Raw genomic sequence first — 17,611 nt, 5'->3', positions numbered from 1 at the left:
AACAGCTGATGTGAGGGTGGAACAGCCGGATATGTCCATGCATGTCAGTGTATGAGGCGAGGGGGACCGTCCATCTCCTGACCTATAGCACTAATGTCTCCGAGACTAGAAAATGGTGCGGCTTCATGGCAGCGACTAATTAATGGTGGAGTCGTTCTGTGTAGCTCCCGTCTGCAGGGGCTTAGGTAGTTTAGGATGATGGCTGTCCGGAAACCACCTTGTCATATTCACTTATTACAGCTCATGTCGATCTACTGGTAACACCAGCAATCTTATAATTGAAAACTGAATCAGTGTGTAAATGCAATAATTATCCTCCAGAGCTGCACTCACTATTCTGCTGGTGCAGTCACTGTGTACATACATTACATTACTGATCCTGAGTTACATCCTGTATTATACTCCAGAGCTGCACTCACTATTCTGCTGGTGCAGTCACTGTGTACATACATTACATTACTGATCCTGAGTTACATCCTGTATTATACCCCAGAGCTGCACTCACTATTCTGCTGGTGCAGTCACTGTGTACATACATTACATTACTGATCCTGAGTTACCTCCTGTATTATACTCCAGAGCTGCACTCACTATTCTGCTGGTGCAGTCACTGTGTACATACATTACATTACTGATCCTGAGTTACATCCTGTATTATACTCCAGAGCTGCACTCAGTATTTTGCTGGTGCAGTCACTGTGTACATACATTACATTACTGATCCTGAATTACATCCTGTATTATACCCCAGAGCTGCACTCTCTATTCTGCTGGTGCAGTTACTGTGTACATACATTACATTACTGATCCTGAGTTACCTCCTGTATTATACTCCAGAGCTGCACTCACTATTCTGCTGGTACAGTTACTGTGTACATACATTACATTACTGATCCTGAGTTACCTCCTGTATTATACTCCAGAGCTGCACTCACTATTCTGCTGGTGCAGTCACTGTGTACATACATTACATTACTGATCCTGAGTTACATCCTGTATTATACCCCAGAGCTGCACTCACTATTCTGCTGGTGCAGTCACTCTGTACATACATTACATTACTGATCCTGAGTTACATCCTGTATTATACCCCAGAGCTGCACTCACTATTCTGCTGGTGCAGTCACTGTGTACATACATTACATTACTGATCCTGAGTTACATCCTGTATTATACCCCAGAGCTGCACTCATTATTCTGCTGGTGCAGTCACTGTGTACATACATTACATTACGGATCCTGAGTTACCTCCTGTATTATACCCCAGAGCTGCAATCACTATTCTGCTGGTGCAGTCATTGTGTACATACATTACATTACTGATCCTGAGTTACCTCCTGTATTATACCCCAGAGCTGCACTCACTATTCTGCTGGTGCAGTCACTGTGTACATACATTACATTACTGATCCTGAGTTACATCCTGTATTATACTCCAGAGCTGCACTCACTATTCTGCTGGTGCAGTCACTGTGTACATACGATACTGATCCGGAGTTACATCCTGTATTATACCCCAGAGCTGCACTCACTATTCTGCTGGTGCAGTCACTGTGTACATACATTACATTACTGATCCGGAGTTACATCCTGTATTATACCCCAGAGCTGCACTCACTATTCTGCTGGTGCAGTCACTGTGTACATACATTACTGATCCTGAGTTACATCCTGTATTATACCCCAGAGCTGCACTCACTATTCTGCTGGTGCAGTCACTGTGTACATACATTACTGATCCTGAGTTACATCCTGTATTATACTCCAGAGCTGCACCCACTATTCTGCTGGTGCAGTCACTGTGTACATACATTACATTACTGATCCTGAGTTACATCCTGTATTATACCCCAGAGCTGCACTCACTATTCTGCTGGTGCAGTCACTGTGTACATACATTACATTACTGATCCTGAGTTACATCCTGTATTATCCTCCAGAGCTGCACTCACTATTCTGCTGGTGCAGTCACTGTGTACATACATTACATTACTGATCCTGAGTTACATCCTGTATTATACCCCAGAGCTGCACTCTCTATTCTGCTGGTGCAGTTACTGTGTACATACATTACATTACTGATCCTGAGTTACCTCTTGTATTATACTCCAGAGCTGCACTCACTATTCTGCTGGTGCAGTTACTGTGTACATACATTACATTACTGATCCTGAGTTACCTCCTGTATTATACTCCAGAGCTGCACTCACTATTCTGCTGGTGCAGTCACTGTGTACATACATTACATTACTGATCCTGAGTTACATCCTGTATTATACTCCAGAGCTGCACTCACTATTCTGCTGGTGCAGTCACTGTGTACATACATTACATTACTGATCCTGAGTTACATCCTGTATTATACCCCAGAGCTGCACTCACTATTCTGCTGGTGCAGTCACTGTGTACATACATTACATTACTGATCCTGAGTTACCTCCTGTATTATACTCCAGAGCTGCACTCACTATTCTGCTGGTGCAGTCACTGTGTACATACATTACATTACTGATCCTGAGTTACATCCTGTATTATACTCCAGAGCTGCACTCAGTATTCTGCTGGTGCAGTCACTGTGTACATACATTACATTACTGATCCTGAATTACATCCTGTATTATACCCCAGAGCTGCACTCTCTATTCTGCTGGTGCAGTTACTGTGTACATACATTACATTACTGATCCTGAGTTACCTCCTGTATTATACGCCAGAGCTGCACTCACTATTCTGCTGGTGCAGTTACTGTGTACATACATTACATTACTGATCCTGAGTTACCTCCTGTATTATACTCCAGAGCTGCACTCACTATTCTGCTGGTGCAGTCACTGTGTACATACATTACATTACTGATCCTGAGTTACATCCTGTATTATACCCCAGAGCTGCACTCACTATTCTGCTGGTGCAGTCACTCTGTACATACATTACATTACTGATCCTGAGTTACATCCTGTATTATACCCCAGAGCTGCACTCACTATTCTGCTGGTGCAGTCACTGTGTACATACATTACATTACTGATCCTGAGTGACATCCTGTATTATACCCCAGAGCTGCACTCACTATTCTGCTGGTGCAGTCACTGTGTACATACATTACATTACGGATCCTGAGTTACCTCCTGTATTATACCCCAGAGCTGCACTCACTATTCTGCTGGTGCAGTCATTGTGTACATACATTACATTACTGATCCTGAGTTACATCCTGTATTATACTCCAGAGCTGCACTCACTATTCTGCTGGTGCAGTCACTGTGTACATACATTACATTACTGATCCTGAGTTACCTCCTGTATTATACCCCAGAGCTGCACTCACTATTCTGCTGGTGCAGTCACTGTGTACATACATTACATTACTGATCCTGAGTTACATCCTGTATTATACTCCAGAGCTGCACTCACTATTCTGCTGGTGCAGTCACTGTGTACATACGATACTGATCCTGAGTTACATCCTGTATTATACCCCAGAGCTGCACTCACTATTCTGCTGGTGCAGTCACTGTGTACATACATTACATTACTGATCCTGAGTTACCTCCTGTATTATACCCCAGAGCTGCACTCACTATTCTGCTGGTGCAGTCACTGTGTACATACATTACATTACTGATCCTGAGTTACATCCTGTATTATACTCCAGAGCTGCACTCACTATTCTGCTGGTGCAGTCACTGTGTACATACATTACATTACTGATCCGGAGTTACATCCTGTATTATACCCCAGAGCTGCACTCACTATTCTGCTGGTGCAGTCACTGTGTACATACATTACTGATCCTGAGTTACATCCTGTATTATACCCCAGAGCTGCACTCACTATTCTGCTGGTGCAGTCACTGTGTACATGCATTACTGATCCTGAGTTACATCCTGTATTATACTCCAGAGCTGCACCCACTATTCTGCTGGTGCAGTCACTGTGTACATACATTACATTACTGATCCTGAGTTACATCCTGTATTATACCCCAGAGCTGCACTCACTATTCTGCTGGTGCAGTCACTGTGTACATACATTACATTACATTACTGATCCTGAGTTACATCCTGTATTATCCTCCAGAGCTGCACTCACTATTCTGCTGGTGCAGTCACTGTGTACATACATTACATTACTGATCCTGAGTTACATCCTGTATTATACCCCAGAGCTGCACTCACTATTCTGCTGGTGCAGTCACTGTGTACATACATTACATTACTGATCCTGAGTTACATCCTGTATTATACCCCAGAGCTGCACTCACTATTCTGCTGGTGCAGTCACTGTGTACATACATTACATTACTGATCCTGAGTTACATCCTGTATTATCCTCCAGAGCTGCACTCACTATTCTGCTGGTGCAGTCACTGTGTACATACATTACATTACTGATCCTGAGTTACATCCTGTATTATACCCCAGAGCTGCACTCACTATTCTGCTGGTGCAGTCACTGTGTACATACATTACATTACTGATCCTGAGTTACATCCTGTATTATCCTCCAGAGCTGCACTCACTATTCTGCTGGTGCAGTCACTGTGTACATACATTACATTACTGATCCTGAGTTACATCCTGTATTATACCCCAGAGCTGCACTCACTATTCTGCTGGTGCAGTCACTGTGTACATACATTACATTACTGATCCTGAGTTACATCCTGTATTATACCCCAGAGCTGCACTCACTATTCTGCTGGTGCAGTCACTGTGTACATACATTACATTACTGATCCTGAGTTACATCCTGTATTATCCTCCAGAGCTGCACTCACTATTCTGCTGGTGCAGTCACTGTGTACATACATTACATTACTGATCCGGAGTTACATCCTGTATTATACCCCAGAGCTGCACTCACTATTCTGCTGGTGCAGTCACTGTGTACATACATTACATTACTGATCCTGAGTTACATCCTGTATTATACCCCAGAGCTGCACTCACTATTCTGCTGGTGCAGTCACTGTGTACATACATTACATTACTGATCCTGAGTTACATCCTGTATTATACCCCAGAGCTGCACTCACTATTCTGCTGGTGCAGTCACTGTGTACATACATTACTGATCCTGAGTTACATCCTGTATTATACTCCAGAGCTGCACCCACTATTCTGCTGGTGCAGTCACTGTGTACATACATTACATTACTGATCCTGAGTTACATCCTGTATTATACCCCAGAGCTGCACTCACTATTCTGCTGGTGCAGTCACTGTGTACATACATTACATTACTGATCCTGAGTTACATCCTGTATTATCCTCCAGAGCTGCACTCACTATTCTGCTGGTGCAGTCACTGTGTACATACATTACTGATCCTGAGTTACATCCTGTATTATACCCCAGAGCTGCACTCACTATTCTGCTGGTGCAGTCACTGTGTACATACATTACATTACTGATCCTGAGTTACATCCTGTATTATACCCCAGAGCTGCACTCACTATTCTGCTGGTGCAGTCACTGTGTACATACATTACATTACTGATCCTGAGTTACATCCTGTATTATCCTCCAGAGCTGCACTCACTATTCTGCTGGTGCAGTCCCTGTGTACATACATTACATTACTGATCCTGAGTTACATCCTGTATTATACCCCAGAGCTGCACTCACTATTCTGCTGGTGCAGTCACTGTGTACATACATTACATTACTGATCCTGAGTTACATCCTGTATTATCCTCCAGAGCTGCACTCACTATTCTGCATAATATACATATGTTCTGCTCTTGTTTTTCTTTCCTCGGTCGGACCTGTCGGTGAACACATGACCCTTACAGTGAACGCTTCGCTCCCATCATCCTCGCGTCACGTTTACTTGATTTGTCTATCCAGAACTCATTCTCTTTACAATAATTGCCTGATGTTGTTATTATTATTATTATTTATTATTATAGCGCCATTTATTCCATGGCGCTTTACATGTGAGGAGGGGTATACATAATAAAACAAGTACAATAATCTTGAACAATACAAGTCACAACTGGTACAGGAGGAGAGAGGACCCTGCCCGCGAAGGCTCACAATCTACAAGGGATGGGTGAGGATACAGTAGGTGAGGATAGAGCTGGCCGTGCAGTGGTTTGGTCGATCGGTGGTTACTGCAGGTTGTAGGCTTGTCTGAAGAGGTGGGTCTTCAGGTTCTTTTTGAAGGTTTCGATGGTAGGCGAGAGTCTGATATGTTGTGGTAGAGAATTCCCCGTCCCCCGGTCCGCTCGCTCGGCTGTGACATTTACTTCACCCTAATTGTCCATTATTCTCGTCAGACGTGTGTATTCCATCTCGGTGACGGCGTCTGCCCCTAACACTGCGACCGACCCGAGAAGTGGTGGGTAATTGGGAACAGTCATGTTATGGGGGGCTCCTCGAGGCCGGACCTCCTTTTTTCTTACTGTTGTATTAACTCTTCATCTGCCGGACGCGGTAGAACGTGACGCTTCACATCATGTACTGAATTCATACATAAAGAATCAGTTGCAATTATTTCTCTGAACGTTCCGAACCAAATTCTTAAAAAGTCCTTTAATTTGGCATCTGCTAATGAAGAAAAGAAAGCGAGTGCGAAAGAGAGCGCTCTGCATAGGAAACTTTCTGATGAGAATGAAAACAGCGTTTGCAACAGTTGTAACCAGTCTGGACAATCCTCTTGCGATTCTTTAACCCCTCTGTGACCTTAGACGTACTATCCCGTCGAGGTGCCCTGGGCTTATCTGACCCTGGACGGGATAGTACGTCATAGCGATCGGCAGCGCTCACGGGGGGGAGCGCCGCCGATCGCGGCCGGGTGTCAGCTGCTTATCGCAGCTGACATCCGGCACTATGTGCCAAGAGCGGTCACGGACCGCCCCCGGCACATTAACCCCTGGCACACCGCGATCAAACATGATCGCGATGTGCCGGCGGTGCAGGGAAGCACCGCGCAGGGAGGGGGCTCCCTGCGGGCTTCCCTGAGCCCCCCGCAGCAACACGATGTGATCGCGTTGCTGCGGGGGTCTTACCTCCCTCCCTCCCTCCCTCCCTGCTCTAGCCCCGGATCCAAGATGGCCGCAGATCCGGGTCCTGCAGGGAGGGAGGTGGCTTCACAGAGCCTGCTCAGAGCAGGCACTGTGAAGCCTGCAGCGCTGCTAGTCAGATCAGTGATCTGACAGAGTGCTGTGCAAACTGTCGGATCACTGATCTGTGATGTTTCCCCCTGGGACAAAGTAAAAAAGTGGAAAAAAATTTTTCCAAATGTGTAAAAAAAAAAAAAATATTCCAAAATAATGAAAAAAAAAAAAAAATTATTCCCATAAATACATTTCTTCATCTAAATAAAAAAAAAACAATAAAAGTACACATATTTAGTATCGCCGCGTCCGTAACGACCCGACCTATTAAACTGTCCCACTAGTTAACCCCTTCAGTAAACACCGTAAGAAAAAAAACAAAAAAGAGGCAAAAAACAACGCTTTATTATCATACCGCCGAACAAAAAGTGGAATAACACGCGATCAAAAAGACAGATATAAATAACCATGGTACCGCTGAAGCGTCATCTTGTCCCACAAAAAACGAGCCACCAAACAGCATCATCAGCAAAAAAATAAAAAAGTTATAGTCCTGAGAATAAAGCGATGCCAAAATAATTATTTTTTCTGTAAAATAGTTTTTATCGTATAAAAGCACCAAACCATAAAAAAATGATATAAATGAGGTATCGCTGTAATCGTACTGACCCGAAGAATAAAACTGCTTCATCAATTTTACCAAACACGGAACGGTATAAACGCCTCCCCCAAAAGAAATTCATGAATAGCTGGTTTTTGGTCATTCTTCCTCACAAAAATCGGAATAAAAAGCGATCAAAAAATGTCACGTGCCCGAAAATGTTTTCAATAAAAACGTCAACTCGTCCCGCAAAAAACAAGACCTCACATGACTCTGTGGACCAAAATATGGAAAACTTATAGCTCTCAAAATGTGGTATTGCAAAAAATATTTTTTGCAATAAAAAGCATCTTTCAGTGTGTGACGGCTGCCAATCATAAAAATCCGCTAAAAAACTCGCTATAAAAGTAAATCAAACCCCCCTTCATCACCCCCTTAGTTAGGGAAAAATTAAAAAAATGTATTTATTTCCATTTTCCCATTATGGTTAGGGCTAGGGTTAGGGTTGGGGCTACAGTTAGGGTTCGGGTTGGGGCTAAAGTTAGGGTTAGGGTTTAGATTACATTTACAGTTGGGAATAGGGTTGGGATTAGGGTTAGGGGTGTGTCAGGGTTAGAGGTGTGGTTAGGGTTACCATTGGAATTAGGGTTAGGGGTGTGTTTGGATTAGGGTTTCAGTTATAATTGGGGGGTTTCCACTGTTTAGGCACATCAGGGGCTCTCCAAACACGACATGGCGTCCGATCTCAATTCCAGCCAATTCTGCGTTGAAAAAGTAAAACAGTGCTCCTTCCCTTCCGAGCTCTCCCGTGTGCCCAAACAGGGGTTTCCCCTCACATATGGGGTATCAGCGTACTCAGGACAAATAGGAAAACAACTTTTGTGGTCCAATTTCTCCTGTTACCCTTGGGAAAATACAAAACTGGGGGCTAAAAAATAATTTTTGTGGGAAAACAATAAGATTTTTTATTTTCACGGCTCTGCGTTATAAACTGTAGTGAAACACTTGGGGGTTCAAAGTTCTCACAACAAATCTAGATAAGTTCATTGAGGGGTCTAGTTTCCAATATGGGGTCACTTGTGGGGGGTTTCTACTGTTTAGGTACATTAGGGGCTCTGCAAACGCAATGTGATGCCTGCAGACCAATCCATCTAAGTCTGCATTCCAAATGATGCTCCTTCCCTTCCGAGCCCTCCCATGCGCCCAGACGGTGGTTCCCCCCCACATATCGGGTATCAGCGTACTCAGGACAAATTGGACAACAACATTTAAGGTCCAATTTCTCCTGCTAACTTTGGAAAAATACAAAACTGGGGCTAAAATATAATTTTTGTGGAAAAAAAGTATTTTTTATTTGCACGGCTCAGCGTTATAAACTGTAGTGAAATACTTGGGGGTTCAAAGCTCTCACAACACATCAAGATGAGTTCCTTAGAGGGTCTACTTTCCAAAATGGTGTCACTTGTGGGGGGTTTCTACTGTTTAGGTACATTAGGGGCTCTGCAAACGCAATGTGAAGCTCTCCCATGCGCCCAAACAGTGGTTTACTGCCACATATGGGGTATCAGCGTACTCAGGACAAATTGGACAACAACTTTTGAGGCCCAATTTCTTCTCTTACCCTTGGAAAAATAAAAAATTGGGGGCAAAAATATAATTTTTGTGAAAAAATATGATTTTTTATTTTTACGGTTCTGCATTATAAACTTCTGTGAAGCACTTGGTGGGTCAAAGTGCTCACCACACCTCTAGATAAGTTCCTTAGGGGGTCTACTTTCCAAAATGGTGTCACTTGTGGGGGGTTTCAATGTTTAGGCACATCAGTGGCTCTCCAAACGCAACATGGCGTCCCATCTCAATTTCTGTCAATTTTGCATTGAAAAGTCAAATGGCGCTCCTTCCCTTCCGAGCTCTCCCATGCGCCCAAACAGTGGTTTACTGCCACATGTGGGGTATTGGCATACTCAGGACAAATTGTACAACAATGTTTGGGGTCCATTTTCTCCTGTTACCCTTGGTAAAATAAAACAAATTGGAGCTGAATTAAATTTTTTGTGTAAAAAAGTTAAATGTTCATTTTTATTTAAACATTCCAAAAATTCCTATTAAACACCTGAAGGGTTAATAAACTTCTTGAATGTGGTTTTGAGCACCTTGAGGGGTGCAGTTTTTAGAATGGTGTCACACTTCATTATTTTCTATCATATAGACCCCTCAAAATGACTTCAAATGAGATGTGGTCCCTAAAAAAAAAAAATGGTGTTGTAAAAATGAGAAATTGCTGGTCAACTTTTAACCCTTATAACTCCCTAACAAAAAAAATTTGGTTCCAAAATTATGCTGATGTAAAGTAGACATGTGAGAAATGTTACTTATTAAGTATTTTGTGTGACATATCTCTGTGATTTAATTGCATAAAAATTCAAAGTTTGAAAATTGCGAAATTTCCAAAATTTTCGCCAAATTTCCGTTTTTTTCACAAATAAACGCAGGTACTATCAAAGAAATTTTACCACTATCATGAAGTATAATATGTCACGAGAAAACAATGTCAGAATCACCGGGATCCGTTGAAGCGTTCCAGAGTTATAACCTCATAAAGGGACAGTGGTCAGAATTGTAAAAATTGGCCCGGTCATTGACGTGCAAACCTCCCTTGGGGGTAAAGGGGTTAAAGATGCGATTTTTTTTTTTTTTTTTTCCCCCCCTGCACTGACACATTGTAACTAAGTTACAGGACAATCCTCTGTGAGCTAGAATTCTGCGGTCTTGATAGTTTGTTGCAGTGTATCAGCGCAGCTGAGGATTCTCTACACTTGATACATTTGTAACTAACCCTCTGTGGAGGATGATGGGATTCTAAATGTAGAAGGCATTAACTCATATTTCCGCTGGAGACCCCCTGTCTGATGTCCAGGCCCCCCCCCAGGAAATATGGACTGGTAGTGTCGGCCCACTTTCCTAAAAAAACAAACAAAAAACCATAATGTCACAGCAAATAGTGTCATCAGCAGATATAAACGCCTGTACTCCCAGCTCTGTGACCATCGCCCGCTGCGGGGACAGATTATGCAGCGGGGGGGCAGGATCTTCAGGATATTTCCTGTACTGGAGAAAGGATGAGATGTGTAAGCGGTGACCGCCGGCGTCAGGAGGATAGAGATCCGAGCGCGCTGACTCCTGCCGTGCATCATACAGCTGATGGCATTTACCCGACCTCAATTCTGTCCCATTTCTGTCTCGTTGCGTGTAAGATGATGTGACGTTATTTTTATTTTTCAGGAAAGATGTCGGTCTGAAAAGGTTCTTCCCAAAAAGTTTACTGGATTCTGTTAAGGTAAATATGGTGCAGATTTATTATCACTGTCTTTTCTCTGATTATTGGTGCGAGCTCTGATTTCTCTCCTGATTATTGATACGAGCTCTGATTTCTCTCCTGATTATTGGTGCGAGCTCTGATTTCTCTCCTGATTATTGATACGAGCTCTGATTTCTCTCCTGATTATTGGTGCGAGCTCTGATTTCTCTCCTGATTATTGGTGCGAGCTCTGATTTCTCTCCTGATTATTGGTGCGAGCTCTGATTTCTCTCCTGATTATTGGTGCGAGCTCTGATTTCTCTCCTGATTATTGGGGCGAGCTCTGATTTCTCTCCTGATTATTGGGGCGAGCTCTGATTTCTCTCCTGATTATTGGGGCGAGCTCTGATTTCTCTCCTGATTATTGGGGCGAGCTCTGATTTCTCTCCTGATTATTGATACGAGCTCTGATTTCTCTCCTGATTATTGGTGCGAGCTCTGATTTCTCTCCTGATTATTGGTGCGAGCTTAGATTTCTCTCCTGATTATTGGTGCGAGCTCGGATTTCTCTCCTGATTATTGGTGCGAGCTCTGATTTCTCTCCTGATTATTGGTGCGAGCTCTGATTTCTCTCCTGATTATTGGTGCGAGCTTAGATTTCTCTCCTGATTATTGGTGCGAGCTCGGATTTCTCTCCTGATTATTGGTGCGAGCTTGGATTTCTCTCCTGATTATTGGTGCGAGCTCGGATTTCTCTCCTGATTATTGGTGCGAGCTCTGATTTCTCTCCTGATTATTGGTGCGAGCTCTGATTTCTCTCCTGATTATTGGTGCGAGCTCTGATTTCTCTCCTGATTATTGGTGCGAGCTCTGATTTCTCTCCTGATTATTGGTGCGAGCTCTGATTTCTCTCCTGATTATTGGTGCGAGCTCTGATTTCTCTCCTGATTATTGGTGCGAGCTTAGATTTCTCTCCTGATTATTGGTGCGAGCTTAGATTTCTCTCCTGATTATTGGTGCGAGCTCGGATTTCTCTCCTGATTATTGGTGCAAGCTCTGATTTCTCTCCTGATTATTGGTTTGATCTCGGATTTCTCTCCTGATTATTGATACGAGCTCTGATTTCTCTCCTGATTATTGGTGCGAGCTCGGATTTCTCTCCTGATTATTGGTTTGATCTCGGATTTCTCTCCTGATTATTGGTGCGAGCTCTGATTTCTCTCCTGATTATTGGTGCGAGCTCTGATTTCTCTCCTGATTATTGGTGCGAGCTCTGATTTCTCTCCTGATTATTGGTGCGAGCTCTGATTTCTCTCCTGATTATTGGTGCGAGCTCTGATTTCTCTCCTGATTATTGGTGCGAGCTCTGATTTCTCTCCTGATTATTGGTGCGAGCTCTGATTTCTCTCCTGATTATTGGTGCGAGCTCGGATTTCTCTCCTGATTATTGATGCGAGCTCGGATTTCTTTCCTGATTATTGGTGCGAGCTCTGATTTCTCTCCTGACAATTGGTGCGAGCTCGGATTTCTCTCCTGATTATTGGTTTGATCTCTGATTTCTCTCCTGATTATTGATGCGAGCTCGGATTTCTCTCCTGATTATTGGTTTGATCTCGGATTTCTCTCCTGATTATTGGTGCGAGCTCAGATTTCTCTCCTGATTATTGGTTTGATCTCTGATTTCTCTCCTGATTATTGATGCGAGCTCTGATTTCTCTCCTGATTATTGGTGCGAGCTCGGATTTCTCTCCTGATTATTGGTGCGAGCTCAGATTTCTCTCCTGATTATTGGTTTGATCTCTGATTTCTCTCCTGATTATTGATACGAGCTCTGATTTCTCTCCTGATTATTGGTTTGATCTCTGATTTCTCTCCTGATTATTGATGCGAGCTCTGATTTCTCTCCTGATTATTGGTGCGAGCTCGGATTTCTCTCCTGATTATTGGTTTGATCTCTGATTTTTCTCCTGATTATTGGTTTGATCTCTGATTTTTCTCCTGATTATTGGTGCGAGCTCTGATTTCTCTCCTGATTATTGGTTTGATCTCTTCTTTTTTTTTTTTTTTTAACAGGCAAAATCACTCCGGAAGCTAATCCAGCAGACGTTTCGCCAGTTCGCCAACCTCAACCGGGAAGAAAGTATCTTAAAATTCTTTGAAATCCTTTCTCCCGTCTATCGATATGACAAGGAGTGCTTCAAGTGCGCCCTCGGAGTAAGTACGGTAGGACATTACTGATCTTGTCTTCTCTTCCATTTTACTGTATGATTGGACCTGTAGGTATTGACTTTCTGCCTTTTTCTTTACGATGGGGGCTAGTGAGGAGATTCTTCTTTTTCTTCTTCTTTTTTTTTTTTTTTGTTTTATATCCTCTGGTTTACGCTGGATTTCTTGTGTTTTTCATGCTTTTCCCATTGATCACATAAACCATTAAAGTCCAGTTGGGTTATATCTGTGGAGCTGGCGATCGGCCCCGAGGAGGGGATCAGTTACCTGACAGATAAAGGATCTAATGTAAGTAAAGCGCCACATTATAAGCATTCTGTATTATAGCCCTAGACCCTATGTGTTCCTCTCCATAACCCACGTGTCCAGTGCCCATGCTGACCTATGTGTCTCCTTGGTTACACTATGCTCCAACGGTCATGGCCCCTCTCTATACAAGAGAATAGGATCTGACTACATCGGGTCTGTTTGTAGTCTGTAACCATGGGAACCTATTGTTCTGCATAGGTGCTGTAGTACATTTTTTATTCCAAGCTGTTTGAAAAGTTGCTTAGTTAATTTTGCATTGAAAGGAGCAAGAAATAATGGTTGCAGGTATGTGCTCACTGTAGTGTTAGTTAGGGACAACCCCAGGGGTTACACGGTCTGTCTTCAATTCTAACCTTCTAACTAATTCCACTTTCTTCCCTTGCAGCCGACCCACCTCGCAGACTTTACTCAGGTGCAGACCATCCAATATTCGAGCAGCGAAGACAAAGATCGGAAAGGGATGCTGCAGCTACGAATTTCTGGAGCACCAGAGGTAAATACTGTTGTCGCCTCGGGGGTCTCTTTTGTCCATTTTTCCTTTGTTTTGCCTTGTGTGTGCCTGTTTTTTTCCCCTAGGGTCTGCATTTCTTCTTTACCCTTATGGTCCTCCTTTTGTGTCCCCTCTACCTCTAATCCCTGAGAACTTTCTTCCTTCCCCAGGTGTCTTCCTTCGCTTACCGTCTGACTAACATTCACTGGGGTCTGCCTCGTATCCCCTCTGCCTCCCTTCCCCTAGTCTTTCTTTGTGTCCCCTCTGCCTCATGTCCCCAGCCACAGGGGTCTTTCTCTGCATCCACTCTGCCTCCTTTCCCCATTGATCTTCTTTTGCGTCTCTTCTGCCTCCCTTACCTAGAGGTCTTCCTTCACGTCCCATTTGCCTCCCTACCCCAGGGTTCTTCCCTTGCAACCCCTCTGCCTCTCTTCCCTAGAGGTTTTCCTTTGCATCCCCTCTGCCTCCCTTTCCCGGGGGTCTTCCTTCGCATTCCCTCTGCCTCCCTTTCCCGGGGGTCTTCCTTCGCGTCCCCTCTGCCTCCCTTCCAATGGGGGTCTTCCTTTGAGTTCCCTCTGCCTCCCTTCCTCAGGGGTCTTCCTTCGCATCGCCTCTGCTTCCCTTCCCCAGGGGTCTTCCTTCGCATCCCCTCTGCCTCCCATCCCCCGCTCTTTCATCATATCCCCTCTGATTCATATCCCCCGGGGTCTGCCTTGTGTTTACTTCTGACTCCCGCGTTCCTTCTCCCCTCTGCTTCTCGTCTCCCAGGATCTTCCTTTGCCTCTCCTGCCTCCGTCCAACTACGTCTTCCTGCACATCCCTTTGCCTCCCATCTCCCTGGATCTTCCTTCATGTACTGTCTGCCTCGCATCCCCTCTGCCTCCTGTCCCCCGGCGTCTTGTCACGCATCCCCTCTGCCTCCCGTCCCCCGAGGTCTGCCACGCATGCACTCTGCCTCCCGTCCCCCGAGGTCTGCCACGCATGCACTCTGCCTCCCGTCCCCCGGGGTCTGCCACACATCCCCTCTGCCTCCCGTCCTCCGGGGTCTGCCACGCATCCCCTCTGCCTCCCGTCCTCCGGGGTCTGCCACGCATCCCCTCTGCCTCCCGTCCTCCGGGGTCTGCCACGCATCCCCTCTGCCTCCCGTCCCCCGGGATCTGCCACGCATCCACTCTGCCCCCCGTCCCCCGGGGTCTGCCACACATCCACTCTGCCCCCCCGTCCCCCGGGGTCTGCCACGCATCCCCTCTCCCCCCCCCCCCCCGGTCCCCCGGGGTCTGCCACGTATCCCCTCTGCCCCCCGTCCCCCGGGGTCTGCCACACATCCACTCTGCCCCCCCGTCCCCCGGGGTCTGCCACGCATCCCCTCTGCCCCAAACCCCCCTTCCCCCACCTCCAACCCCCCCCCCCCCCCCCCCCCACCGGGGTCTGCCACGTATCCCGTCTGCCCCCCGTCCCCCGGGGTCTGCCATGCATCCACTCTGCCCCCCGTCCCCCGGGGTCTGCCACGCATCCCCTCTGCCCCCACCCCCCCGTCCCCCGGGGTCTGCCACGCATCCACTCTGCCCCCCGTCCCCCGGGGTCTGCCACACATCCACTCTGCCCCCCCCGTCCCCCGGGGTCTGCTACGCATCCTGCCCAGTCTCCTGTCCCCGTGGGTCTGCCACACTTCCCGCGCAGCCTCCCGTCCCCCTGGGTTTTCTTCGTTTTCTCCACTTCCTTGCTCTGCGGTCTGCCTTGACCCCTATTTCCTCAGATTCTGCACATTAGAACAGCGAGTTCAGCCGTGTTCTAAGTTACATAGTGTTTTGTTGTCATCATTTTTATGATCTATTTGTTGTCAATGAAAATCTTGTTGACAACCCTGCAGCCGTTTGTAGATTTGATCCATTATTGTCAGATACGAGAGGGTGGGGGGATCTGTTGGGTGCAGTGATGACAATAATGCCCCTATTGTTTATGTCCGCTCCCAGCCCCTCACTGTGACAGCCCCATCCCTCACCATTGCCGAGAACATGGCGGATTTAATAGATGGATACTGCCGTCTTGTCCATGGAGCCTCAGAGTCCTTCATCATCCGGCCACAGAAAGGTAAGTTGAATGTCCGGAGTGATGGGAGCCGAGATTGAGGGGGCAGCACGTTCCCATCCTCCGTCCTGCAGCCTGCTGAGCGTCCATTATATACTGAGGAGATGTAACGGTGTCCGTCCACGCACCAATCACTATCTGCTGTGCGGACGCATAATATTCAGCGTGACGCCGGATACCAGAGAAACGCGTCATGGGGGGATTATACTGCAGAGTGGTGCAGTGAGTAAGTACACCATATTTGTATGGCATGTCTCTCCTCTATTGATTGAGACTCACCATGTTTCCTGATCATCCACGGAGTCCAGTTAATTGCAGAGTAATGGGAGCCCCTCATGCGTCTGGCCTTTCGGGTATAGCTCCGGATCAATGACCGTGGGAAGCTTTTAGTGAAGTTTTGCACCAGATTCTCTTTTCATCGAGTATTGATGGGTTTTGGACTTCCTGCAGTCATGGTCCTGTGTGAAGTCAGGGAGGGGGCCATTTATCCAGCTGCAAACTGTAAGCTGATCAATAATGATCGAGTGGATTGGCGCCGTAGTTGGACGAGGGCGCGTTCATCCTATTGTGCACAGGGTCCAACGCATTTCACAGTTTACCTTGAAATTTGCTGATCAGATGATGTTGCATCTATGGCCAGCAGCTATGGGTATAGGTATTTGTCAGAATGTGTCGCTTGCTTGATAACTGATAGCAGTGCAGAAACTTCATAGAACCCCTTTTTATTAAATTCACCTCCAGAGCTGCGATCAGCATTCTTCTCGTTTCTTCCATCCGTGGCGATCTCTGCCTCCGTCTGCCCTGCGACCGCTTTTTTCCTGCTCATATTTGGAGGGAGAAGTGTTTTCCTAAGCGGTGAAAACATCATTTTGAGTCATAGGTGGTACATTTCTTCCCAACCCCCGTCGTCCTGTTTTTGGAGGAAGCGTACGGCTTTTACTGCTGTCCGGTCAGGTGAATGTTCTTCTTGCTACGCCAAGACTCTTAACAGCTCTGTTCATCCTGAGCTGCCTGGTTCATGTAATGATTGTGCCTCCCAGATGCGTCTGGTTCACCCAGGAGGCCGTGAGTCAGTATGGCTGATAAGTGCAAAAAGTAAAAAACATTCATCCTATAATTTACTTTTTTTGTTGTTTCCATTATTCCACTTGCTTGTCCATGGAGGAGTCAATGGCCGTCTTCATCCAGAGCCTCCTGGTTCAGGTATAGAACTGCAATACACCTTAGTACAGATAGAAATCCTGCGGGGGAGATAGTGACTCAGTGGGACATGCATGCAACTGATAAGTACACAGGAATGGCTCCAGTTAGTAGGGTGCGGAGGGTTGCACCGTTGCAGTAAGACCTATCCCCAAATAACTGGGCAGATTTACCAAAGCCTGAAGACTCCTGACCTGACTGCCAGTGTCACAGCTTTCCTATATTAGTCACTACATAAATAGGTAAAAAAGCATGGAAGAAGCTTTGCAGACAATACATGATGTTTTTATTTTACTAATTCTACTGACGTTATCAAAAAACGACTGACTTCACCTG

At 45.6% G+C, this 17,611-nt stretch overlaps 1 protein-coding gene across 18 annotated transcripts in view; it reads left to right on the top strand.

Moving 5' to 3' along the window:
- PTK2 (protein tyrosine kinase 2) overlaps nt 1–17,611 on the top strand; it is a 194,079-nt gene that overhangs the window by 112,792 nt on the left and 63,676 nt on the right. For 13 of the 18 annotated variants that reach the window (XM_069731968.1, XM_069731966.1, XM_069731967.1 and 10 more), the window contains 6 exons: nt 10,947–11,001; nt 13,036–13,185; nt 13,399–13,476; nt 13,883–13,990; nt 15,961–16,078; nt 17,240–17,278. In XM_069731968.1, coding sequence (XP_069588069.1) covers nt 10,947–11,001; nt 13,036–13,185; nt 13,399–13,476; nt 13,883–13,990; nt 15,961–16,078; nt 17,240–17,278 — 548 coding nt within the window. The remainder of the gene's footprint in view (nt 1–10,946; nt 11,002–13,035; nt 13,186–13,398; nt 13,477–13,882; nt 13,991–15,960; nt 16,079–17,239; nt 17,279–17,611) is intronic. The other 5 variants (XM_069731971.1, XM_069731970.1, XM_069731969.1 and 2 more) reach the window with 1 other exon arrangement.

The sequence above is a fragment of the Ranitomeya imitator genome, chromosome 6 (genome assembly GCF_032444005.1).
Source record: "Ranitomeya imitator isolate aRanImi1 chromosome 6, aRanImi1.pri, whole genome shotgun sequence".
NCBI classification, from domain to species: Eukaryota; Metazoa; Chordata; class Amphibia; order Anura; family Dendrobatidae; genus Ranitomeya; species Ranitomeya imitator.
Note: the sequence above shows the minus strand (reverse complement) of the source record. Positions and strands in the feature narration are given on the sequence as shown.